General features: G+C 52.2%; 1 protein-coding gene across 1 annotated transcript in view; it reads right to left on the bottom strand.

Annotated features, from left to right (window-relative positions):
- HS3ST3A1 (heparan sulfate-glucosamine 3-sulfotransferase 3A1) overlaps nt 1–2,212 on the bottom strand; it is a 40,435-nt gene extending 38,223 nt beyond the window's left edge. The window contains exon 1 of the mRNA XM_069798909.1: nt 1,470–2,212. Coding sequence (XP_069655010.1) covers nt 1,470–2,041 — 572 coding nt within the window. The 5' untranslated portion in view covers nt 2,042–2,212. The remainder of the gene's footprint in view (nt 1–1,469) is intronic.
- Nucleotides 2,213–24,752: the final 22,540 nt, after the last annotated feature.

Genomic DNA, 24,752 nt, shown 5'->3' with positions numbered 1-24,752 from the left:
CATGTGGAAATTGGATAAGCGCACACTAAAAATATAATTCTGTAGACAGCTTCAGCCCACACGAAAGGAAATCTTTCTTCTCCGAGAACCCACACTCTGCTGCCTGCAAAAACTCGGCGTGTTTCTGACACTGGCGGATACACAAGGAAGCTCATCACTTCCACGTGTTAAGACTTTTACATAAACACTCGGACTGTCAGTACTATCCTACTCCACATTTCAGTACTGTCACTGCGAGCTGAGCCAAAATCATCCCCTCCTCTCTGCTAATAGCTGGGCTTAACACGAAAGTAAAACAAGCTCCGGGGGTACCCGAAATCTTCTGCTTTTTGCTTGTTCATTAAAGAAAGCCACAAACACAGACACACTCTGCAAAAAAGCAGTTTCGCCCCCACCCTAACCAATCCTTTCCATGGGAATCTGCCAGAAGACGCTCCTCTATTAACTTTAAAACACAGAAGGAAAACATCTAAACAACATTAATGAGAATCCTGCCCCTTGGCTTTAACGTTTACTGTCTCGTTTTAAAGGAGATGATACCTTTTATTTCGTTTAATGAAACACTAACTAATTGAAAGAAGAACCCCATCTACCTTTTTGCTCGTTTCTTAGGCAAGGTGAGTGCGTGGGTTGCACTCCTGGAGCTGACATATTTTGGGTTATTCATTACCGGGCTGCTGAAACATTTCCATGGGAAATACGTTTTTTTTCTCCTCAGCGAATATAGGAAAGCTGCCTTTAACGGCTGCATCCCTGGGCTGGGAATTGCAGGAGGTGATCGTACGATGCTTTGCGAGGGGAGGCAGCCGGGGCTGTGGGGCGGCTGGGCTGGGAGTTAGGACGAGCCACAGGTTTTGCAAAGCTCCCCCCCCCCCCCCCGAGAAAAGCGGGGAGCAGCAAGATGTTGGGGGGACTGTGCTCCTCGGGGGAGGGTTTAGCTCTGTCTCAGCATCCCCGCGCAGTCCCCAGGGCGATGGGGCACCCAGTGTTCTTCCCATTGCCCCCCCCCCTCCTCCGCAGGCAGCACCCCGGGCTGCGGAGAGGCACCCCCGGGGGGACCCTGCACCGGGGCAGGAGGGCTGGGGGATGCGCTGGGCAGCGGGGAGGGAGGAGGGGGGGGAGAGAGAAGGGCTGGGGGATTCGGGAGCAGGCACGGGAGAACGGGTGGAGGGGGGGACGGGGACAAGACCGCCTGGGGAACCGCGGAACGGAGAAGGGTGGCCGGGGGAAGCGAGGCTGGGGGGTGCGGGGAGGGAGAAGAGGATGGGCGGGGGGGGTCTGGGGAGCGGGGCCGGGGCTTCGGGGGGCAGCGACGGGGCTTGGGGCCGCAGGAGGGGTTGGGGCAGCGGGGCCGGGGGTCGGCAGACGCGGGCGGCGGAGGGGCTGGGCGGCCAGCGGGGGGCACTGCCGGCTCGGCCACGGCCCCGGCCCCGCCGCGCTGCCGCCGCCCGCCCCGTCCCGTCCCGTACCTGTACCAGGCGAGTCCCCGCTCGTAGTTGCGGTCGAAGAAGTGGGGCTCGGCGCCGACGGCGCGGACGTCGGGGTGCACCCGCAGGAACTCCAGCAGCGCCCGCGTCCCCCCCTTCTTCACGCCGATGATGATGGCCTGCGGCAGCCGCTTGGTGCCCTCGCCCAGCAGCAGCGTCAGGGTGCCGGGCGTGCCCGCCGCGCTGCCCCCGCCGCCGCCCGAGCCGCCGGCCCGGCTCCCGCCGCCCCCGGCCGGCACCTCCTCGCCCGGCGCCGCCTCCTGCCGCCGCCGCCGCTGCTTGAGCCGCTGCAGCAGCCGCTTCCGCCGCGCCGCCGCCGCCTGCCAGGGGGGCAGCTCGGCCGAGCCCCCCAGGTACCCGCCGCCGCCGCCCTCCTCCTCCTCCGAGGCGGCGCCGGCGGCGATGATGGGTCCGGGCAGGGTCTGGCAGCGGTCGGCCAGGCAGTAGAAGACGTAGAGGGACATGAGGAGGGAGCAGAGCATCACCAGGAACTTCTTGAAGATGCTGCGGGGCAGCGGCTCGGCGGCGGGGGCGGCCGCCGCGCTCACGGCCATGCTACCCCGAGGCGGCGGCCGGGCGCCCTGGCCATGCTCCGCGGCCGCCCCCCGGCGCGGCCCCTCCGCGCAGCGCTCAGCGGTGGCGGGGGGCTGCGCGTTGCCGCATCCCCAGCGCGGGGGCCACGCCGCGGCGGCGGCGGCGCTTCAGGGGGGCATCCCCCGCGGGCGGGGCGGGGGGGAGAAGCCGCCGCCGCCGCCCCCGCTGCCGTTCCAGGGGAGGGGGGGGGGGTGCGAAGCGGTGCCGGCAGCCCCGCCGGTGCTGGGGGCTCCCACGTGCGGCGCCCGCCGCGGCAAACTTCGGCGGAGACATCGCCGGGCGCGGGGCGGAGCGGGGCGGGCGAGGCGGGCCAATGGCGCGGCGGGGGCGGGGGGCAGAGCCGCCCCCGGCCCGGCCCCGGCAGAGCCGAGGGGTGCGGGCGGCAGGGGGGGGCCACCCCGGCAAACCGCTTCCGAGCCCCTTCGGGTGGAGCGGGGTGCGGGGGTGCCCCGGGAGGCTGTCCCGGGGGGTGCGGGGGTGCTCCGGGAGGCTGTCCCGGCGGGTAGAAGGATGCGGGGGTGCCCGGGAGGCTGTCCCGGGGGGTGCGGGGATGCCCGGGAGGCTGTCCTGGGGGGGTAGAAGGATGCGGGGGTGCCCAGGAGGCTGTCCCGGCGGTGCGGGGTGCCCAGAAGGCTGTCCTGGGGGGTGCGGGGGTGCCCGGGAGGCTGTCCCGGGGGTGTGGGGATGTCCCGCAGGGCAGAGAGGGGATCTCGGTTCTCCACAGCTTTTCTCTGGATGCTGACTTACTTTCCAGCCGCCCGCTGGAGCTGCAGTAGGAAATCCACCCCGCCGCCCGTGGACAGGCTCATTTGTCACCCCAACTCTGCAGGACTTTTCCGTTAAGCGTGTGCAGCGCGATGAGCCCGTGGTGTCCATCTGACCGCACTGCATCCACCTTTCTGTCCGTCCACTCCAGTTTTTGAACTACACCCACCCCCCCTGCCCATCCCTCTGGTACCTGAGCACAAATTCCTGATTTGCTTGACCATCATATCCACCCCTACATCCACAAATACCTTTACGTGGAAGAACAGGCCCCCTTAAAACCAGTGAAACCACTGTCATGGGTGTAAAATGCACTCTCAGTATTACAGCCAACAGTTATGCTAAGCACTGTGCTGAATACAGCAGAAAGACCTGAAATCAGCCTTTTCTCCGCTCACTTCAACAAATTACCCCTAGGTTGGCTGCAGAATCTGGCCCGCAGTTGGTAAGAAATATCTACAAACGCAACACGACATTGCTCTCAGAATTTGGTCTTCTCCTTTGAGAGTACATAAAATGTGGAAATAGCTATCAGCTTCATGCCTTGGCTGCCTGATTCTAAGGGCTTCATTATTTCATTGCCTGTGGGAATGCCCTTTTAATTTGAAATGTTTGTCATAGATTATAGAATTTTTAAACAAACTTGCACATGAAACACTTGACTTAGATCTTCTTTTTGTCCCTTCTGTTTGGTGTGGACCTAGCTGAGGAATTAAACTTCAACTACTTGGAAATAAAGCTGGTGTATCCACAAATTATTCAATGAAAAGGGGGGGTGGTGGTGGTGGAAATTGCAATGAATAATAATCAGCCATCTGCAGAGCTGGCTGGCTAATAAAAGTGTGTTTCCAAATAGTAAACAGGCCAAAATTAATAACAAATGTTATTTGCAATGAATTATTCTATTAGATCTTCTCCCAACTTTATGACATTTTCCCTCTCTAAGCAAAGAAACTTATCTTGAATATATGGATTTCCAAATCCATACCCACCGCAGCTGCAACACAGCCAGATCACTTCATCTAAAATTAGTGAGCACAATTCCAACTCGGTATATTTGGTGACTTCAAGATACTGTAGCACTTCAGGTATTTCAATGCTTCAACATGTAAGTAGATGCCTGGTGTGATTTACAAAAGGCTATAAGCAGGTTAGGCCCCTAACACCTCTAGGCAACTACTTACATCATTAGGAGCCTAAATGCCTTTATAAATCTGGGCTGTGATCCGCAGCTCATTGAAGTCAATGAAAAGACTTTGCTGACATCAATGGGCTTTGGAGTAGGCCCTGCAGAAGGAGCCCGATCAATGCAAAGTGGTTTGACTTCTTTATGCTGGTTATTATAATACTTTTTTCCTAGGCACTTAGAACAATGCTACATTTTCTATTTGAATAAATAGTCATTTCAAGCAGAGAAAACAAGAAAAGGGAAGTGAAATTGGTGTGAAAGGGTGCACAGGGACGATGTGTGTTTAATGCTGTGATCGTATCGCAGGACTCATGTTTGCTGCTTTTTTCCTGGAAATATTGGTGAGAATCTCAGCTCGCCTCTAAAAAGTCACTAGTTGCCTAGGGAAAATATGACCAGAGTCTATTTAAAAAGTTTCGGTGTCTAGAAAGCAATAAGCCAAATATATCTGTGTTTAAAACAGCCTTACGATATTTAAGGCAATCTTGTGATTTTTTTTCAGAACCTGACTCATCGTTTCTGCCTGCTGGGGCTGAAGGCACCGGTGGCTCCAGCAGCCAGCAATAGCTCTCTGAGAAGGAAGGTGTCTTACCTGGTAAAAAGGGCGATACAGGGAAATAAAAGAGTGAATAGTTTCACCCCTCTGTCCCCCATATTGCTGCAGATTCTGCTAGTACAGCTGCAAATATGAGATTCCATACAGGTTTATTAGCAGGCTGGTTTTGTCCTTATTTTTAGATAATTTCTCTCGGTGCAAAGACCATTTGGTGAACGCTGTACTATAAAGCCAGAAAAATTGGGTGGCTGACGTCATGACATCCAGTTCCGAGAATTTACACCTCTTACCTGTTTTAGCCCTAATGCAAAAATAACCCTTCTCAGGGATAACGTGAGGGTTTTTTAATGACATAGAGACTTGGAGCAAAAGGTGCTTTCCATTTTACTCAGCCTCTTACACAACTGACTTAACATTGTCAGTGCAGCCTCTTCTTTTCCCCTTAAATTTCTGCCGCATTGATCGATCTAGCTATTTCAAAGCCTTTCCCTACACCCCATCCCAGACACCAGCGTGCCTTTCCTACAGCCTGGCAGCGGCGGGGTGCCTCGGGGTGCCGGGATCCCCTGGGGTCCAGGGGAGCTCCGCGTGCCGTGGCGGGCGCGTGGGCATGCGATCACCCTCCCTGGTGGGCTGGCAGGGTAGAGGCGAGCGCAGCCACCCCAGCTCGAAGGGCTGCGCGTCGTGCCCGTGACTCACGGCTCCCTGGCACCGGCCCTGCTGCTGGCGTGGGCTCAGCCCAGGGATGGTCCTGGCAGGCTCTCCTCTGTCGGTCCTGTTTGCACTCGTTCCTTACCTTGCTCGGTCTTTCCTTTCTCCTTTTATCTATTTATTATTTTATTGCTTGCTTCCCTCCTGCCTCCCCCACACCGAGGAATGCTCTGCTCCACAAGTCGTTTCTGGTGCTACTTCTGAGAGCAAGCGGGGCTCTTATCCAGCACGGCTGGTGCCAAAATCCTGCTTCCACCACCAGCAGCAGCCCGTTAGCAAGGCTTCCTATTCCAAATGGGCTGTTTTGGGATACCCTTCTTTTGGGGTGCCTTCATGGGCCACCGAGGAAACAGACCTGCTTACCAGGAGAGCCCTTCGGCAAGCGAGTCTGTAAAGGCTTAAACTCAGCAACCCAAATCCTCTGTCGCTTCGGCAAACAAGAACTGAAGCCTTCGCTTCCACCATCTGAAATTTCCAGGTGCTCCCATACAATCGGGAAAGTGGAAGGCTTCCAGCTCGGATGCCTCGTGCATGCACAGCCTGCGCCAGCCCCACTGGGCCGGCTGTATTTTTTCCCCTTTCCCGGTGACCCGTAGCATAGATGGGATCAGGGGTTAAACTGGGAGTATGGTGGAAAAGGGACTGGGGAGCCCGAGGCTAGCACAGCTTAACAAGTGATTATAAGGTCTGAAGGCAAAGGGAACCGCTGCCTGTCAGGAAGCTGCTGCTGAAGAAAACATCCCATTGTACTGGGGAGATGGAGTATGGGACAGAGGAGAGAGAAACAGATTGATAACCGAGGGGCGATGTGACCCCGCATGGGCTCCTACAACAAAAGCCCCTTCATCTAAAATGAATAGGAACAATGGCTAATGGGGACAGGCCAGCACCAGCCGAGGATTTGAGAGCCCGGAGGAGAGGGAGGAGTCAATGGCGGGTCCTGTTTTACCCAAATCCTCTATTGATCTCGGTAATCTCCTGGGCTTTCCCCCCCTTGAAATCACACAGAAAGTTCAAGGACTTTTTGCCTTTGGATTGTAGGGACATGCATTGTCCTCGAGAGCCGGCGGGACCGGCAGGCAGTGAGGTGTGGCGTGGCGTGGGCTGGTGGGAAATGCCCGGGAGCAGAACTCAGGTGCCAGGGATGAGCTGCTGCTGTCGCCTGGGCAGCCCTGGGATGTCCCCAGCCCCGGGATGTCCCCAGCCCCAGGCTGGCAGTGGTGGCAGGAGGACTGTGGCTGCTGGCCTCATCCCAGCGCTCCCAGGGTCCCCAGGAGGGTTCCGGCTCCGCCGAGTTTTTTGGGGCAGAGCATGGGTGGATGTAAAGAGCCTGGCGCAGCAAGGTCCCAGCTGAATGTTCCTGTATTATTAAAAAAGGAACTGTGGTCTTTCTCTTATGGGATCTGCAGAGCCCTCGTTAGGTGCAGCATGTGCCGAGGGTGTACAGGGCAGCGGCGGACCCATGCGAGCACTGGGAACGGGAACTGCATCCCCACGGAACGTCACCACGGGGGCTGAGCAGGTAGGGGCAGGTGCTGGAGATGTGTTGGAGAGCCGAGCAGCATCTCCAGTGATGGGCGTTTTGTTGAAAGGGTATCCTGAAATATTGAGCCATAGACACTAAAAATGTAGGGACAGGATTTTTCTTTTGTTTTTAATATTTTTTTTTTTGCTGGAAGGACAAGAGTATCCATAGGAAGTATCATATAGACCAGAAAAAAAAAAAAAGAAAAAAAGTTTTGAGGGAGTATTTTCAGCCTTCACTCACTTAACCTGACAAAATTACTTGGCCTGTTGCAGAATATGCAATGCCTGCACCCAAAAAAACCTGCACCTGTGAGCAGAAAGTGGATGAAATCTTAGTCCTGCTTTGGCTGAGGCAGGAGGCAACGTATTTCTGTACCTGACGTCTGGCCATGGCACTCTGTCCACCTTGTATCTGATACCTCCTGCCTAGCGGGGATGGAGAATAGGCCAACTTGATTAGAGAGCTGGCACAAGATGTGAGGACATCTGGGAGGCCTCGGATCAGGAGCATGAATTAATAAGAACCGGTAAGAGGAGGAGACTGAATGGGATTCAAAGTCCCGATGGGAGCTCGGGACTGCCAGACGCGGCTGCCCGGCTGCTGCAGGCAGGGTCCTGATTTCTGGACCTGCCCTTCCCAAAGTGGCCATCGCGCTCAGGGTGATGCTTCTGCCATAAAGGAGAGGAGAGCATGGCCTGGACCGGGGCACTTTGTCATGCACAATATAATCTAGGGGGCAAAAGGGCTGACGTTTAAATGATCTCTGTTTGTCCTTCCCTGAGATATACGGGCTGATGATTTATCTGGAGGGCCTCTGCAGCTCGTTAACGGCTCAGCCTCCCATGAAAGCAGCTGCATCAGTGTTTCCCAAAGACTGGAGTGGGCTACAAGACCCTCCAGGGCCAGCGGGACCGATCACGCCTCTCCCCGGTTTACTGAAGCAGCAGCTCCCAGCTGTGGTTTTGGTGGCCTACCACTGCTTCAGGCTGCTGTGATAGCGGAACAAGCTGGGAGGCAGCAGAGCCAGACAGGGCGAATTCAACAGCCTTGGTGCTTTGCTGAGATGCTCAGCTGGGTGCCTGCTCGCCCCAGCTCCTTTTGCAGCACATGAAGTGACCGGGGTCCTCACCGGTGCGCCGAGCCCACCTCTGGTGCTCAGCCAGGGGCAGGTCCAGATGAGGAGCAGCCCCATGGACCTCAGCTAGTGGCACTTACTGCAACCAGCAACCTCAGGGGACTGGCACTGCAGCCGTCAGACTCCTCAGCCATCTAAAACAAACAAGGTTCGTGGGGTACGTTGCCAGTCATGGGCGATGTACCCCACAGGCACACAACCACCCACCCTGTCTGCATAAGGGAGGCTGTTTGCACCATGCTAATGGCTGCAGCCCTCCACCCCCCGGTGCACCCCAAGAGCCAGCAAGGTCCCCTTTACACCAGGCAGGCTGGTACCGTGGGGCCAAGGTGGGAGTCGCTTGGCTGCAAAGGGCTGTGAGCCTGAAGAGCAAGTGCATGGAGAGGTCTAAGAGCTACACTGAGAGGTCTGGGTGGTACATTGAGGAGTCTGGGTGCTGAGCTGAACTCTCATCTCGGCTTTTGTCAGATGGGGAAAGGCATTATGTCATTCTGGCTTGACTTGAACAACATCCACCCCTCCCCAGGTGGCCCAGGGCTGTGAGAAGTGATGGATTTCTGCCTGGAGAGCCAGGACAGGTGGCAGAGATGGGGATGTGCCGTGCTCAGCACAAATCTGTGCATAGGAGAGTTGCACACCTGAAGCGAGCAGTTACACCCAAGAGTGCTTATGTATCAGAAGCTCTCATCCATGAAAAAATCACTCTTGGAGTAACCCAGCATCGGGCATGTCCTGAGACTAACAGCATGATGCCCTGTCTACACGTCCATGCCTACAGCCAGGGGTGCAGGGTGCGCTATACAGACACCCCAAACAGTGGGTTTGTTAGCTGGGCTGGCAAACCAAAATGATGAACACCTCCCCAGCATTCCCAATGGTCCTCAGCCACTGCAGGCAAATATCTACAAGAGCTCTCCAAGGGAAACCCATAAACTGCTCCCTGGTATAGCTTTCTGAGGATCACTCCAGACAGCTATATTAGCTGGAACATGAAGTAGTTACACTCCTGCTGCTCTTCCAGTGCTTTTGAAACAGATACTTGTCTCTTTTATTACCTTTGTTTGTGTCTCGTTTTATTTGTGCGCTGCGTGCTTCATTGTGCTGGGTTTGATACAGTTGTGACTGGCTGCGGGTTGGAACAACAATAAATACCTTCCAGGCCTTTTGTGCTTTTTAATATTATTCTCCATTTTTAAAAAAAATGCCAAGCCAGACAATGAAAACAATACAGGGAAAATTAAACCCTAAATCTGCATTTATGGTTCGATATTAAACACACAGGGAAGGCTGGTTTCAAACTGTTGATAAAACTTTTTTTCCTGTTAAAAATGTGCTTTTGGGGAAAGTGGCTTGTTTCCTGGAAAAGGGTTGGCTTTGATGGAGATATCCTTGGTAAGGTTTTCCCAGTCCAGGATGGACATGCCAGCTGGAGAAAATGACTGCAAGGACCGGATTGGAGACAAGGTGCACCCTACGTGGAGATGGGAGCTGCGCATGGCGCACGTCCTGGTTCACTTTGCTCCTCATGAGCGAGCGTACAAAGCCTTCTCTCTCTGCAAAGGCTTAACTGAGCAGCTCTGAAGTTAAGGGCTTATTTTGACTTTATTGGATATAAGCCAATGCTTGGAGAACATCGAGGGCTGAATCAGGCTCCTAAAGGGCTGGGAAAGGGCAGCACACTGGACAGAAGAGCCAGACACCCACTGAAGAAGGGCTGGGTGTAGAGCCCATGAGCTTGTCCCTTCACTGCAGGTTTTAAGAGATAACTTGTCCTTTGTACAGCAATGGTATGTGTGTGGGTTGAAAGCGGAGGCATCGATTTGAGCCTCATGGCTTGCTCTTTCTATGTGATCCCTTTGAAATATCCACCACCCCCCCCCCCCCCCCCGGAGGGCTGAAACCACAGCTGGAAACAACTGGTCCAGCAACAGGACCTGAGCCCAGAGCCCCACCATGCTCCCAGGGCGTTTGTAACACACAGAAAACACTGAGCCCTACGGTGTAACCAGCAGGCAGAGAGGGGTAACGATGCATCCCCAGCGAACCAGCCTCAGAGCGGGCAAATCCCCAGGGGCTGCAGAGGGAAGGGCACTGGCTTTGCCCCCTCCCCGGGAGACCCTGCGCTGCTGCTCTCGCTCCGTCCTGGCTGAGCGGAGCTGGTGACAGCTCCGCTTATTGGCTTTGCTGGGCTGAAGAGAGCACTTTAAAAGGAAGCAAAGCAGTAACATAGCATTAGTTCCTGCTGGAAGGGGGAACGAGAGACGCGCATTCCTGCCTTGTATGGGAAATTTGGCCTGCTTGCATCACCCCAGGAGTTTGGGATGAATACTGTATTCTTAGCATCCCATCCTCAGACAGCCCGTGCTCCTGCTAGGCGATGCTAAAAAACGCTGCCAGCTCTGAGATGGCTGTGCTTCAGCGGTGGGTGAAGTCACGCCTGGATAACTCGCTGAGGCTTTGAGACCGAGCTGGGTGATGGCCGAGCAACAGCGACTGCTGCACCAAACCCACCAGAAAAATCGCCAGGGGGGCAAACCTGCCCTGTTGTGCATTTGGCAGCATGTCCGCACCCACCTGCCGGTGTGCGCCGGCATGTTTATGGGGATTCATACCCATGTGCCAGCTCGTAGAGAAGCCCATCACCCCACTGGGATGAGGTCTGGATAGGACTGGAGCGGGATGCAACTCTCAACCCCAAGAGCCAGCATCCCCCCAGGGAGCACCCGGCTGGCGATCGTGTCCCAGGCGCTGGAGGGTTTTGGAGGCAATCCCAGGACTGAGCTTTTGACAACTTGGGAGCACAACATCCCGGTGTCATTTTAGGCCTAATTTGCATGTTCAGCACGGCGCCAAGTGTGTAATTACTGAGCTGCGCAGGCAGTCGTCAGCTTGGCTGTTTTAAAACATTTTCTTTAGTGCTTCACAAAACATAAGCAGACACCTTTCCCTTGACACAGCTGCATGTGAGGTTCGGCTAAGAGAAGCAGTGGGGTTGGGTGGAGGTTAGACAGCCTCAGTTGGACATGCCCAGGGAGACGTGGTCACCTCCTCTGCACAGGGAAGAGGGCTGAGATGAGGTCAGGTCAGTCTGAACACGTTGACAGCCAGCAACAGCTCTTGGCCTCCACATCTGCCATGCACTAACCAGATCTGGCATTTCTCAGCCCCCCCCAGTCCTCAGGCTCCCCCTTCCCACCCTCTCTACTCCCTTCCTGGCCTCCGTGTTCACCCATGAGCCCTTCCCTCCCTCCTGGGAACTGTCGGAGGCACCTGCAGCAACATGCTGGGAGGGCTGTCACTACTGAAGGTGGGGAAAGCTCAGCCTTGAGGTTCCCCTTCATTTTGTGAGCTTGTGTCCCAGCTCAGAGGTATCCAGATAGATAAAGAAGGGAAAAGTCAAGCTCAGGATCCAGTGTGTGTGCGTGCAAAGGGATGCTCTTGTCTGTGTATAAGCATTTGCGTTGCAGACATGCACAAGAGAGCAGACGGAGGTGTGGGCACGCATAAGGTTGGGGGCAGCATCTGCATGTTTGCAACGTGCAAGGTCTATGCATCTCCATGTCATGCATATTTTTCACTGAGGGTTGTGTGTCTTCATAGGTTTCTCTGCATGTATGTTCACAGAAAAAGGGCCTCATACACGTTTTTGAAGACACAGCTATGTCTGGATGGGCATCCCATGCCAACAAACAACAGTAACTCTGTAGTTACTGAGCTGTGGTGAAAAGCAGCAGAGAAGACGGACCATCATCATACATCTGTGTCACCACTAGATTTCTTCTCCCACCAGCCCCATTTCCCCATCCTGTGAGCTGAACAAGGGCATGGGGAAGGACGGGACAGATGCCTCATGCTCCTTCCAGTCGGGGTCAGCCAGAGAATAGGTTGCATTTTCGGCTTGCCTGTGTCTTTGCGCCGGTGAATTTTTTTCTTTCAGTCTGCTAATATCAACAAAACCTGCCAGGGCACCTCATCACTGGAGCTCCCTGAGAGCATATGCGACATACTTGGAGCATGCAGTCAGCTTTTCCAGCCAGTCCACACGGCCGGCATAAACTGTCTATGTACCGTCAGAAACCACTTTATAAACTCAGGACGGGAAGGAGATGATTGATGGCTCCACACTGGACATGACACAGCTTCTACACTTCCCTGTATTTATAATATTTGTGTATTGCCCCTACCTCAAAGCTTGACAGGGCTAGTCCCATTCACTTACAGATATGAATTTGGCACAGCCTGACATAAACTCCATTGCTTCGGGCCACCAAGGGAGAACCATTGTTATAAACTTTCTCCCCCCGCACCCTGCTTGGCCCCTTTTTTCCCCCCTTCCAGTCGCATTATTTCTTTACAAGCCAACAAGAACAGAACCAAATGTTTCACATCTGTTCTCACCATCCAGCCATTTGCATGAGAATCACGGTCAGTGTTTCAATGAGCACAGCTCGCTGGCCGGCAATGGGGATGGAGCCAGCCACCACCGGCCCCTCGTGCTTCTGCCAGATGTCTGGGCTCCACACAAAAGAGACGGATCCGCGGCGTTAACAAATCACCTTCTTGCGGGATCTAATCGCTCTAGAGATATGTCGGGTGATTTTTCTTTCTGGATGGTGTTGTGGATCTGATCCTCACCCTTGGGTCAACCCTTTTGAACCTCCCATTTAAAGGGTTTGGTGGCGGCGTTCTAGTTTTCCAACAGCACCATCACCAAGGGAAGGTGGTGCATTGGCTGGGCTTAAGGCAGGGGCGGTTTTTCTTTAATCAATCAGTAATGATAATTTTAATGGTAGATCATCTTCAGTGATATACCACCACTGGGAAAAGTCCTTGAAAAATATGCTCGTGTTTCACAGGGAGTCCACATTTTTAAAAAAATACAAAATCTCCACTAATCTGCTCTTTTTCTGCTTGCCAAAAGCATCTTCTCCCCACCTGCTCTTCACCTGCATCCCCTGCCCTGCCCCTTCTCCAGGCCTGTTCGGCTCCTGCCCCTGCCCTGAGCACTAGGGCTGGCAGCAAGAATTGGGGCTGCAATTTTTGGAAGCTGCTTGTTCTCTTTCCAGCCGGGCTGGGCATTATGAGCTGCTGGTGGTTGACTGACGCAGCAGCGGATGAAAGCCTTAAGCTGTCGACGTAAGCTGGCAAAAGCGCCTTGGAAATTGTAGCAGGGAAGTGTAGCATTGAAGCTCCTCCACGCCATTTGTCTCCCTCCCCATTTAGCTGATGCTCTTATTAACTCTCCAAGCCATGGGGTTCTCCCAGGAAAATTAATGTGTAAAGAGAAATTTTTAAGGCATTGTGGTCTGCAGGCCCTCTCGGGTTAAGGGCTGTGGTTCTGACCTCCAAGCAGCTCTGTAGAGCCCCAGTAATGGCAGCTCAGCCTTGGCATGGGGGATGTTGGATGGCTTGGTGCTTTCAGCTCTACTGGGACACTTGTGCATCTGAAAGGCTTCAAGGTTGGAATCATGCCCCAAAATGAAGATTATTCCAGGTAGTAGTTATTGGGTACAGCCCACTGGGTCTATGCACGAGGCTTTCCTGCCTCAGAACAGTAAGCTGATATCCATGTGCTGGCATCCGAGCCCTGCCTGTGAGGTTCACAGTCGTTCCCATGAGCTGGGAATCACCCCATGGGGATATTTGGGAAAGGCAGGGTGGCCCCACGGGAGCAGGCATCTGCTGGGGTCATGATCCCCAGCTGCAACATCCTCTTTTGGGCCTGTCCAAGCATTTAACTGTTTTGGAGGATTCCCAACCACAAAGGCAATACAGATTGTGTATTGATCCAGCTCCTTTCAATCAATAGCTACAAACCACCCACAGCCACAGCAAGGTCCTTGCAAGAAGAAAGGGCTGATCAGCATTATTGAGAGAGGGCTGGGCTGGGGTGCAGCTGCATTAGAGGGGTAGCAAAGCCCCACGAACTACAATGTGCCATGAGCCCCTGGCTCAACCTCAGCCCCATTAGGGTGGGCTGGATGCAGTTGGCCCATCTGAGCAACTTGCACTGACTTTGTGCCCACCTCGACTTCCAATCCATGGTACAGGCTTTGAGAAAGGGCATTTTAGCAGCATGAAGGGCTGCATTTATCCACTCTGCACACCAGTGGTAGAACAAATGGCTGAAGGACTGGCACTGTGCTGCTCCCCCCGGCTCTGCAAGCACCACTGCGTCCATACCCTCCCCTTGCCTGCAGCAAAGCCCCAGCAGCTGTGGATGTGCTGCCCTGGGGCAAAGGCAGTGCATGGGAAAACAGGCAGCCCCAGTACCTGCCAGTTCAGGGGCCGTTGGCAGCGGAGATGGATGCCCTCAGCACCCCCAGGAGCATCTCCACCAGCGTGACAGTGGTGGTCTGGGCAGGGGAGATGGAGCATAGACCCGGCTTCTCTGCCATCATGCAGAGCTGCCCATTCCAGTGCCGCCATGGCTGTACAGACCCGCCGGAGCCAGGGCTTGTGCTGTAGGATGTGGAGGGTGGTGCAGGTTTCCCTGCTTGAATTTGTCTCTGTAGGGCACAGTTAGATCGGTGGGTGTGAGCAAATCCCTGGGGGGATATGTGCTAACATACGTCCCTGTGAGCACTGCCACACTTTAATATCACCAGATACGAAGGACAGCATCGGGAAAGCCAAGCAATCTGCCTGTGTGTTCAACTGTAAGATGTGGAACAGGCAAGAGGGCAATTGGCATTGATGCCACAAGCTTTATAGCAGGGAAGGAGAAAATTCTGGAGGAGAGCATAGGCTGCTGGCTGTGTAAGTGAGAGGGGACAGTGCAAGGATGCAGGTCACCTCCTTGTCACAGCTGGGGCTCTTTGAGGGCAGAAGGCACCGGCTGCCCCCACGCTGCTGTGGTCCTCCCTGCAACGTTCAGGTAAGCAAGTCCACGGCACTCAGTCACCAACCACGAAGGTGGTGGCATCTCTCCCAAGGTTTCCCCATCCATCACAGGGAGCAAGGTCCCACTGCCATCAGCACTCCCACACTTGGAGCCCGCTCTGCTCTGCAGGCTGGGTGTCTCCGGCACATGCAGGTGGATGGCACAGTCAGGGACAGGGCTTTCTGTCCCAGCTCAAATGCAAAGGGGAATGAAAACAGAGTGTGCCGAGGCAGCAGAGGCATTTTGTTGGGGATTGCTGGCGTGTGGCACCTGTGGCCAGTGGCAGAACCTTCCCGGCACATCCGTCCCTCAGCTGTGCCCTTCACTCCCCGGCTGGGCCACCTCTGTGATGCATGCTGACCTTTAGGGACCAAGTATTTTTTCAGGCTGCTGCCTGATGGGCCAAAGGTCTGGAATGCACCAGGGGAATCCCTTTGAAGCTGACATTTCTCAGCGAGCTACATTTTCTGCCTTTCATTGGAGAAAGGTGTTTAGAAAGGCTCATCTGCACTGCCAGTGCTTTGAACAGTCCTTGGCTCATGTGCAAAACATTGCCAGCTCCAAAGGTCTGTGTGCACGCTCGCTTGGGCATAAATGATAGCATCAAGCTCAGGGCATGGGAGAGTCAGTGCCTGGTCTGTTTTGCATCTTTGTGCTTGCAGCGATGCCATGGGACTGAACCTTCTCAGTGTAGCTGCCCTGGGGTGATGCTCGAAAGGATATGGGCAGGTGTATGGCAGCAAAAAGCAGGTCCCTGAGACATCTAGAAGACCATGAGGAAGAAGACAGCAGCATGGGCATTTCTACTAGTGTCTTAGAGCTTGGGGCAAGTGCTTTTGCAGTTTGGGCTCTGTGGTTTCACCTGGCAATTCAGAATCTGTTTTGTCACGTTGCAGCTTGGGCATTTGGAGAGTGGAGGCTGTGGGTGATGAGTCTGCAGCTGTCATGGGTCTTTACCTCCCTCTACACAACTGCTGGAAACACCCTGTGCATTGCATCTCCCTTGCCAAGAAAACAGCTCCATCCCCCCACCTGCCCCAGTGCTTTCTCTTTCAGATGGTCTGCATTTCAGAAGTCCTCCCTGACTTAAAATAAAAGTAGTAGAAGCAGCTACAAGAGTCATCTACTCCATATGCGTGCTGACAGTGATGCCTTAGACAGCCTCCTGGTATCTAAACTCCCCTCTCTTGAGCATCCAGTAAGAGTAGATATGGCAGACTGGGAAATTGCTGAATATTGTGATAAGGTCTGTATTTATGTTAAAAAATAAATAAGGTAGGTTCATTGTAACTGATGCTGGCTGGAAGCAGGAAAGAGGACGTGCAGTATATACTTGTGAGCACAAGAGGGAGAGCAAGGAAGGAAGAGGGAGGAAGGACAGGACCGAAGGAAATGGACTTGATACCCGTTTGTAAACTAGGTCAAGACTAATAATGATTTGGACAGTCTTGGCTCTGGGCCCAATTTTACAGGTTTTGCAAAAGCATATAAAGAAAAGACAATTCCTGCCTGGAAGAACAAGCCGGCGATGGCTCCACTCTGGCAGTGATTTACAGAGTCTTCACTTTACACATGCCAGGAGCCTAATTTCTACCCGCATAAACCTAACCACAAGAGTGAGGATTTGCAGGCTCTGGGCTCGGCAGGTTAAGTCAAGGCTCCGGTTTAATCCTACGTATGACAGTGAAGGCAAGTCTTACCCAAGTTAAAAAAAAAACCAAAACAAACCCTGGCTTGTGAACTGACTATTTTTATTTCACTGCTTTATATTTTATCTGCATTGCTGTGCCATTCCCTTTCATTGCTGTATTCAAGCAGACATGAAAATGATTGCTCCAATAATTTAACTGATTTAACAGAGGTGATATAAAAGAGAAGAAAAATTTTGCAAGACCAACTCAGTATTTACTTCCTGGATGCAAGATAGTTTAGAGTAACTGAGCAGAAAGTCCTGTAAAAGTCCTCCAGAAAAGAGAGAGCAATGGTACAAACATAAGGGGTGTCTGCCGGTGACAAGGGGCTGGCGTTCGGCAGAGCCGGGCAGGATTGCCCCGGCAGAAATGCAGTCCCAAGGCAGCGTTCGCCAGGCAGCAGAGTGCTGGATAGCCTGATGAGAGGTTTTGAGAGCTATTTAGCAACACTGAATTGGGACTTGAAGCAGAATTAATTGAGCTCAAATTGCATCCTCCTAGCAATCCGCTAATCTGCTCCAGCAGGAGGATAATGACATCTCAAGAAACCAGCTTCAAAAATTGAAACTTGCCGAGTTTTATTAAACAGGCTGCTTAAAAAGAGGATTAATACTTGCATATAAAATATTGCCATAACAAGACTTATGTTCATATGGGAGTCTTTTGCCTGCAAATGGAAGGTGGCTCTCAGGAGGATTTGTGAACTACGTGCTCTCGTACACACACACATGCACACACACACAATTACGTGCCCAAAACCACACAGAACCAAGCTGCTGTCATGTCCCCAAATTACTTTTCTTAAACCGTGTTTATTAGTCCTAGGCAGTTCTTAGCAAGCAGGAACTTTAATAAAAGCTCCTTTCACGCAAAGACCTCAAAATGCTCTGTAAACAGCCACAAATCAAGTGTCACATCATCCCTGGTGACACTGGGACAGCACTGCAGCCTCTGGGAAATAAGTGTTGTGTGGTAAATACATGGCAGAACTGGGAACAGAAGCCAAAAGTCTTTTTGAGTCCTGCACCCTCTCCCACTTCATTTCATTTCTCCCATTTTCTGAGATCTCTGTCACTGGGAGACGGTTGAGAAAATGAGATTTTTACTCTCATTGCAGTAGGAGCCCTTTGGGAAAACGCCTTTTTGCAGCATCCACGTGCGGCATAGTGGGGTTTCAGGATTGCTGTTCAATCCAACAGCAAACGGGTTGGATTTCTGGAAAATATTCCTCTATCCTCCTCACTCCATGGCTCCTGTTTGGGTGCAGCTGCCTGAAAACACCGAATGCCTTAATGCCAAGTGACTCCCTTTGTAATTCTGCCTACACCTCAGAGCAGCACTCTTCTCTGCAGGCTTCACCTCATTCCCTAGCGTCTTGCCCTTTGCTTAGGTTTCTGTGTTAATCTAATAAGACGGAGAAGAAACTCTCCACAAAGTCTTATCCATCACCCTCAATTTACATTTTATTAGCATGGGTACCCACAGCAAAGCAAATAAACTGTAGTGAGTTGTTCTCTCTGTTGCTGTCAATAATATTGTCGTTGCCACCGACCCAATTAGAAGCATTTGTCGGTGTTCAGTAACGAGATCAGAGCCAGGGCTGAGGTCTCCATCTTTCACCGGGTGGCTCACAGGCCGCTATGAAATATTGATGAACGATCTTGGATGACATCTGTTTGCTATTTTGCTGGTGATGTTCCCAGCGAGTGGCCAGCCTGGGGAGCACATGCTGGTCCTGGCCATGCGGGCATCAGGTGAGCCCTTGCTGGTGGATCAGCGGGAAAATAAACTAAACCAGGACTCAGACGCTCCATCCTGGAGCAGTTCCCAGCTGCCATGTTGGAGCACTGCCCTGGACTGGTCCAGACATATGCGGCTGGAGAAGCATCACCTGGGATGATGTGCGTGAGGCTCAGCAGGCAGCACTGGGGATACCAGGGCTCCAGCCCAGCCCAGGGCTGGTTTCCTTCACAGCAATGTGCTTTTGACTAGCTCTACTTCTTGTAGCGTGTCCGATGTGTCTCTTCATCAGACAGTCGTAGGAGGAGGGGAAACTTTTTCTAAGAAGCAAACACTTGAAGGATGAGCTACTTCAGGTTTGGCCAAGGCGGTGAAATATCATGGCCAAGCATCAAAGCATTTGGGCCAGGAATGAAAGCCATGCTGCTGGCACAAATTTTTGCCCTGTGTTCCCATGTATGGTGGCCTGGGCAAGAGGAGGGGGTGGTTGGACCCCACACCCATAGAAACTGGACCCATCGCTGGGGCTGGTACAGGCATGGGCCAAACAAGGAGCAACCGTGGAGGAGGCGTTGCACCTCCACTGAGCTCAGACAAGTCACCTTGCTGGCCAAGGAGTAAAAGTCTGTAGCAAATCACAAAATGCCCTGAATCATCCAATGCCCTCAAAAATGTCATCATGATTGTCTGAGCACTATCATTTAGAGAGGATTCAGCTCACTTTGTTTTAAGCACTTCACTGAGACCCCTAAATAGGTATTTATTGATCTGGCCTTTCTCTACTGTCTGCAATGAGCCATTTGCACCTAAATCTATGCCTAAGTTGGGACTCACACTCTAGAAATGCCTGTTTCTCTTTGGGAGCTGTGCTTCCCACAACTTCCCCAGGGTACAATAAAGCCCTGCAATGCTTAGTAGGATCCACAGCTTGCCATATAGTTTATCAATGTTGTTAGATATCCGATGTCTGTTCAAAGGCTTCCTGCCTATTCTTTCACGGCCTGTCCATCACGAGATGACTGGCAGCTGCCCGGTGTGGGCCAGAGGTGTGCTGTCAGGATCCTCCTGTGGTCCTGCCTCCCCAACACCCTTCAACTCCACTGTTCCCATCCTTCCCACAAAGCCCACAAGTGACCACGTGCTTTAGCCAAGCCATCGGCGCAAGCTCCGACCCTCGGCTGTGTTGCAGGGGGGTGAGGAGGGCGGTGGGGAAGGATCGGTTCTCCGGGCAGAGGGGCAGGCTGGATGCACGCTGTGCCCTGAGAGCCACGCTCATGGGGCTGAACGACTGCCCAGCAGGGATGCTGGCTGGGCACATGGTTGGGTAAAAGCCTAGCAAATCCCCCAAATTATACCCTTCCTGCTGCAAGGAGAAAACAGAGGCTGGGCTGAAGCTGTAATTTGCACAGGAATAGCAGGGTTGTTGTATTTATATCATATCATGGGTCTGAGTGCTGCTCATTCCCAAGAGCTCTTGGTACCACCAGCACTTTCTCCTGAGACCCCATCCACAGCCCCTTGGCCTCCAGCCCACCCTCAAACCTTCCCTGAGGTCACGCTGGAGCTGTCAGCAGCAATACACATTTGGAGGGGAGTTAACGACAGAGGTCTGCGTTCCCAATCTGACGTGCTGGTGACACTTTGAGGGAGGTGTTAGCTTGTCATCGGATAACCCTGTCATCACCATGCCTTGGAGAGATGTGTTCCTGCAGGACCCTGGCAGACCCTGCGACACTGAAGTGTATGAGGTAGGAGCGGTGCTGAGGTATCAACGTGGGCACAGAGGTGCTGCAGGGACATGCCAAGGGCCACGGGGTGAGTTGGTGTCAGAGCCAGGACTGGGCTTAGCTCTGGGGACCTCAGGTGGGGGAAGCCCTGCACACTACAGGGCGTGTGAAGCGATGCAGGGCAATTTCCTCTGGCAATATAAAGCCCAGGGTCTTCTTTCTGTTTATCTCAACCATCATTTGCATCTCAAGTGTAGAAGGAGCAAATGGACAATGCTGGAACTAGGATCAAGTGAAGTGACCTATGAAGAGGTACCCATCTGGCTGTTCCTTGGACAGAATCTCCCCTGGGAGCCAGAAAAGCTTTTGGTTAAAGACCTTCCTGAAGCACCTCTCCATGGTCACTTTTCTGCCCAGGACCGTGCTGTTAAAGATATTCTCCCCCTCGCTCCTGAGCTCTATTTACCCACATACGAGTTTTGACGGGCCCAGGGACTTGCGTAGATCCTGTCTGTCCACGTGTGGAGTCTTTACCTGGAAAGTCTTTGGCAATGCCTCTGGGGGCTTTTGAGTTTTAAGCACCCACCATGGCAAGCTCTTCGAGTGTCAGTCAAAAAGTCAGGAAAAGTGAAATAAAAACTCTGGGTGTTTTCCAGGCTTGGCAGGAAGGACACACCACCTCTTCCTAACTCCAGCCATTCCATGGAGCTGTTTTAATTAAAGCCCGCACAGACACCTTTTCACGTCTGCTTTCCAGCCAGACACTTCCTCGTGGTGACTTTCCTCGCAGTGACTTTCCTCGCAGTGGAGGGTGCCGTGGTTAACACTTTGTTCTACCTGAAGTATACGAGGATGAAAGATAAGTGGAAATAATTTTCCGCTGAAGGACATCAGTAATATGTATGAAAACTGCCTGTCTCTGGACCATCTGGCTGCTGATAATACAATATTAATAACCACAGTCAATTAAGCTGAGCCTCCCTTGGGGAGCAGGGTTTCAGTTGGGCAATGTCACAAGAATCGATGTAATCCAAGTTCTGATGCCATCGATAGCAGCTGGCTCGGGAGCCAGGGTGCCTGGGGAGGTGTCCAGGCACACTCGCAGCTCTCCCGGGAGAGCCGCTGCCACTGGCAGATGCTTTGCAACGATCCCTAAAAAAAGAAGTGTTCAAGATGATCTGCAGGTGCTTTTGGAGCCCAAGCTGGGGCACCAAAACCTCATGTCTTAAGAAAGCCTGGAGTGGGAAACACTACTGAGAGGTGATGGTGGGCACTCTGTGAGATGCTGGAGGGGGACTTGGATAAATACGCAGGCAGATGGGAAGGGTTTTGCACTTGCTGGGATTACAGGAGCTGAAGGGGACACCCGTTGTGGAGATCCCTCCTTATGAGTGTGGACATGCCCAATGGTGGAGTCACAGCTGCCTCAGAGGAGACAAAATTCTCCCTCCTGCCATCACTTGTAAAAACCCTTTCTTTCCTCTGAGCCAAAGCTTTTTCTTGTTTTCTTTAAGGTTTTTAAGGGGTTGAGGCTTGTGACTTGACAGGGCTTTGCAGGCAGGGGAGAAGCAGCCCAAGGAAGAGCTCCCTTCATGGTAAGGACATTTGTCACATTCTGTCACCACCCAGCAGTGTCCCACACCTTGATGCAGCTGAGCTTCAGCACACAGCCTATCCCCTTGCAGGGTTCTTGCTTTCCATGCAAAGCTCTTCAGGACTCCAGGAGCCTCTCCTGCCGCAAGATGGATTTCTTTTTGCAGCTCTGGAAGAGTTTCACCGAAAACCCCAACAGGAAATACCAAGGTGAGAGGCAGATCATGCTAAGGATGGGTGAACACTAAGATGCTTCACTCACTAGGTCACCCATGATAATCACAAATACCCAGGATATATATGTGTGAGCAGGACGATGCCCAGGTTCCCCACTAAAACAACGTAAGTCCAACAGCAGCTCCCCAGCAAAGTGGTTCTTTGGCTTGTGAGGAGTCACAGCTTGAGGTTTCACTTTGGGAAGCACCTCTGCGAGGGAGGATGGTGTTTTCCAGCAGAACATCCCTCCAGAATTTTTCACACAGACTCCAGGAGCAAGTCTGTAGTACCAAAAAAATCTCCTTACCACCTCCTAGGCAAACTGCTCATAATTGAAGATACTTGCTACAAATTTGACATGAAAAGCAGAGTAATTTAGCATTTTAAGGGAGATATAGCTAGGTATGGCTAGGATTTATTTATTTTTTCTTCTTTTTTTAACATTTCATGACAAATTGAATTGGGAACTATTTGGCTGGAAAATTCACACTGTGAGAAAATTTGGGGCTTTCAAATAATACCTTTCCCAGCAGCAAAAGCTTCATTGTCATTGAAAAACACTGTCACATGTTAGTTTTGCTCAAACTTTTGATATCTAAATTTTTACCAGGTTTGACCCAGTTCCAAAAGTACCGCAAAAAATGTGAAGTCTGAGGGGCACAGGAGACCCTCAGAACTGGAAGGGGTGAGGAAAACTCTCTGAGTAATAGAGCAGCAAATGTACTGGAGTTTTAATGCAATTTAATGTACAACTTTTCTCATTGCTTCTACCCATGGAGTTTCTTTGGCACTGGAGAGGCAGGAACTGACACAACTAGGATTTACGGGGTGGGTGACAAGTTCTCCTAATGTGCTTCCCATAAGGCAGCCAAGGGGGACCCTGTTTTGGGAAGAGCCAGAGGTTTCCCGCCTGCAGGAGAGCCAGACGGATTGTGTCCAGCCTCAACTCAGCGGCTGACCCCGTGCAGGTCAGCCTTCTCCCTCTTGCCTAATTAGGCTGTAATTACACACTTCAGAACAGAGGTGCCTTCGTGTGAGTGTGTACGGCATCCACTGCAAAGAAGCTCTGGGCACGGCTGGAGCTATGTAAGGAAAAAACACATTAATAGTCAACAGGAGGAAACAAAAGAGCAAAACCAGTTCAGGTGAGTCTTCACGTACACCAGTTTCTCAGTAGTACCTTCCAAGGGAGCTGAAACTCCTACTGAAGTCAGGCCAAAGAGCTGTTAAAAAGAAAAAAAAAAAATTGCTTACATTGAAAATATATTGTGTGGTTCATTTAACAACGGTTAAAGCAATTTAGAGCCATCAGCAGGATCAGAGCGAGGGATTTGCTCTGTTTGATCAGACAAATAAGCCGTGACATTGGATGTCTCTGCCTGCAGAAGTTCAAACACTGGGGCTTCTTCTGAGACCCCCCCTCTGCTCAGCCGAGAGCCTGGACACGTCCCATGCAGGGACGAGTTTCCTTCGCGACCACCCCAGGCAATCTGCTGCTGCTATGCTGGTACTCTAAAGCATAAGATTGGATTAGGCTTTTCTTAGCTTGCCTCACTCCGAATGTAGTGTTGCCAATTTGTATGATTTTATGCCAAACCTTGTGATATTTGGGATATTTCTTAGAGCGTCAGTTCCTGGAATAAAGTGATTACAGAAGAACCTCATCGCTGCCTCAGTTATAAAAGTACATTCCTGTCCCATGTTGCTACCAGAAGGGTTGAAACAGGGAAGGAAAAGCATGCGAGGGAGAACTAAAGACTCCTCATCTACCATGCAGTTTTGGGGATTTGTGTTAAAGCTCCTGCACGTTTTTACATAGTCATCTCTGATCTCAGAGCGTCTGGAACAATCCTGGCCAAATTTACCTTGGAATTGCAGAGAAAAATTTTCTACCTATCTGGTGCACTCAAAGGGGAGCCTTATTTCTGGAGCAGTAACAGAAGATCATCAAAAGGACCCTGCTGGTCCTGACCAGGCTGAGCCCATCCAGTGTCCTGTCCCCAAGACAGCGGCACTTCCCCGGGATGCTCTTGCAGCCTCAGTGATCTCTGGCTCTGAGACACCCTGAGCTTTCATAGACCATCTCCTACAAGGACTAATGGTGCAATGACAGATACAACTGTGCTCAGGACATCTGGGTGACAGTCCCACATCTGTTGAAGGCTCTTTGCTGTGGCTTTTCCAGGAGGGTAAGGACTGCCCAAAGGTGACCTTGGTCTTCTGCAATGAGGGTGACCTCCACTTGGTTATGAAGATGCTGAACCACTGGGATAAGCTTTATTTCTGATGCACTCACTTCAGTGCTTCCTTTCAGACATCCACTTTTTCCATGTCTCACCATAAAATGAAGCATCTCGTATCCTTTTAAGATGAGTGTATTTTTCCTCGATTCAGAATCACTTGGATTAGTTTTGGGGGCCACCGAGTTAATGACCTAAAGGATTTTAGCTGATCACTGCAAGCTTGCCTCTCCTGGCCCTGCCACTGGTGTCCCAAGCCACAATGTCACGCAGCAAATGGACAACGGCAACCGTGGAATCCCATTTAAAGATGAGTCTTGTTATTTTTATACCAATTACAAGGTTATGGATCAGGCTAAAAGGTGTTTAATATCTTGTAATATTTAGGCACACTTGGCTCCCACGTTTATTGGGGCTGTTTGTAGCAACATGTAATATGTGCTCACTGTGGAAGTATGTGGCACGCACATAAAAATGGCACAGATGTGCTGAGAAGCACCAGGGAAGCCAGGCTGGCCTGCGGCATGGGGAGAAAGTGCTCCCGCCTGCAGCAAGGGCAGCGGCAGAAGGGAAGAGAGGGGAGCAAAAGAGATAAACTCATACCTGCTGCGCTTGCTCCACTCAGCTGCATCTTACTTTTACATAGTGTTTTCTTCTGAGGTCTCGGAATCCCATTGCACAATATTGTAAAAATGTC

Source organism: Haliaeetus albicilla, chromosome 12 (assembly GCF_947461875.1).
Source record: "Haliaeetus albicilla chromosome 12, bHalAlb1.1, whole genome shotgun sequence".
Taxonomy (NCBI): domain Eukaryota; kingdom Metazoa; phylum Chordata; class Aves; order Accipitriformes; family Accipitridae; genus Haliaeetus; species Haliaeetus albicilla.
The sequence above is the reverse complement of the archived record's forward strand: the minus strand, read 5'-3'. Positions and strand labels throughout refer to the sequence as shown.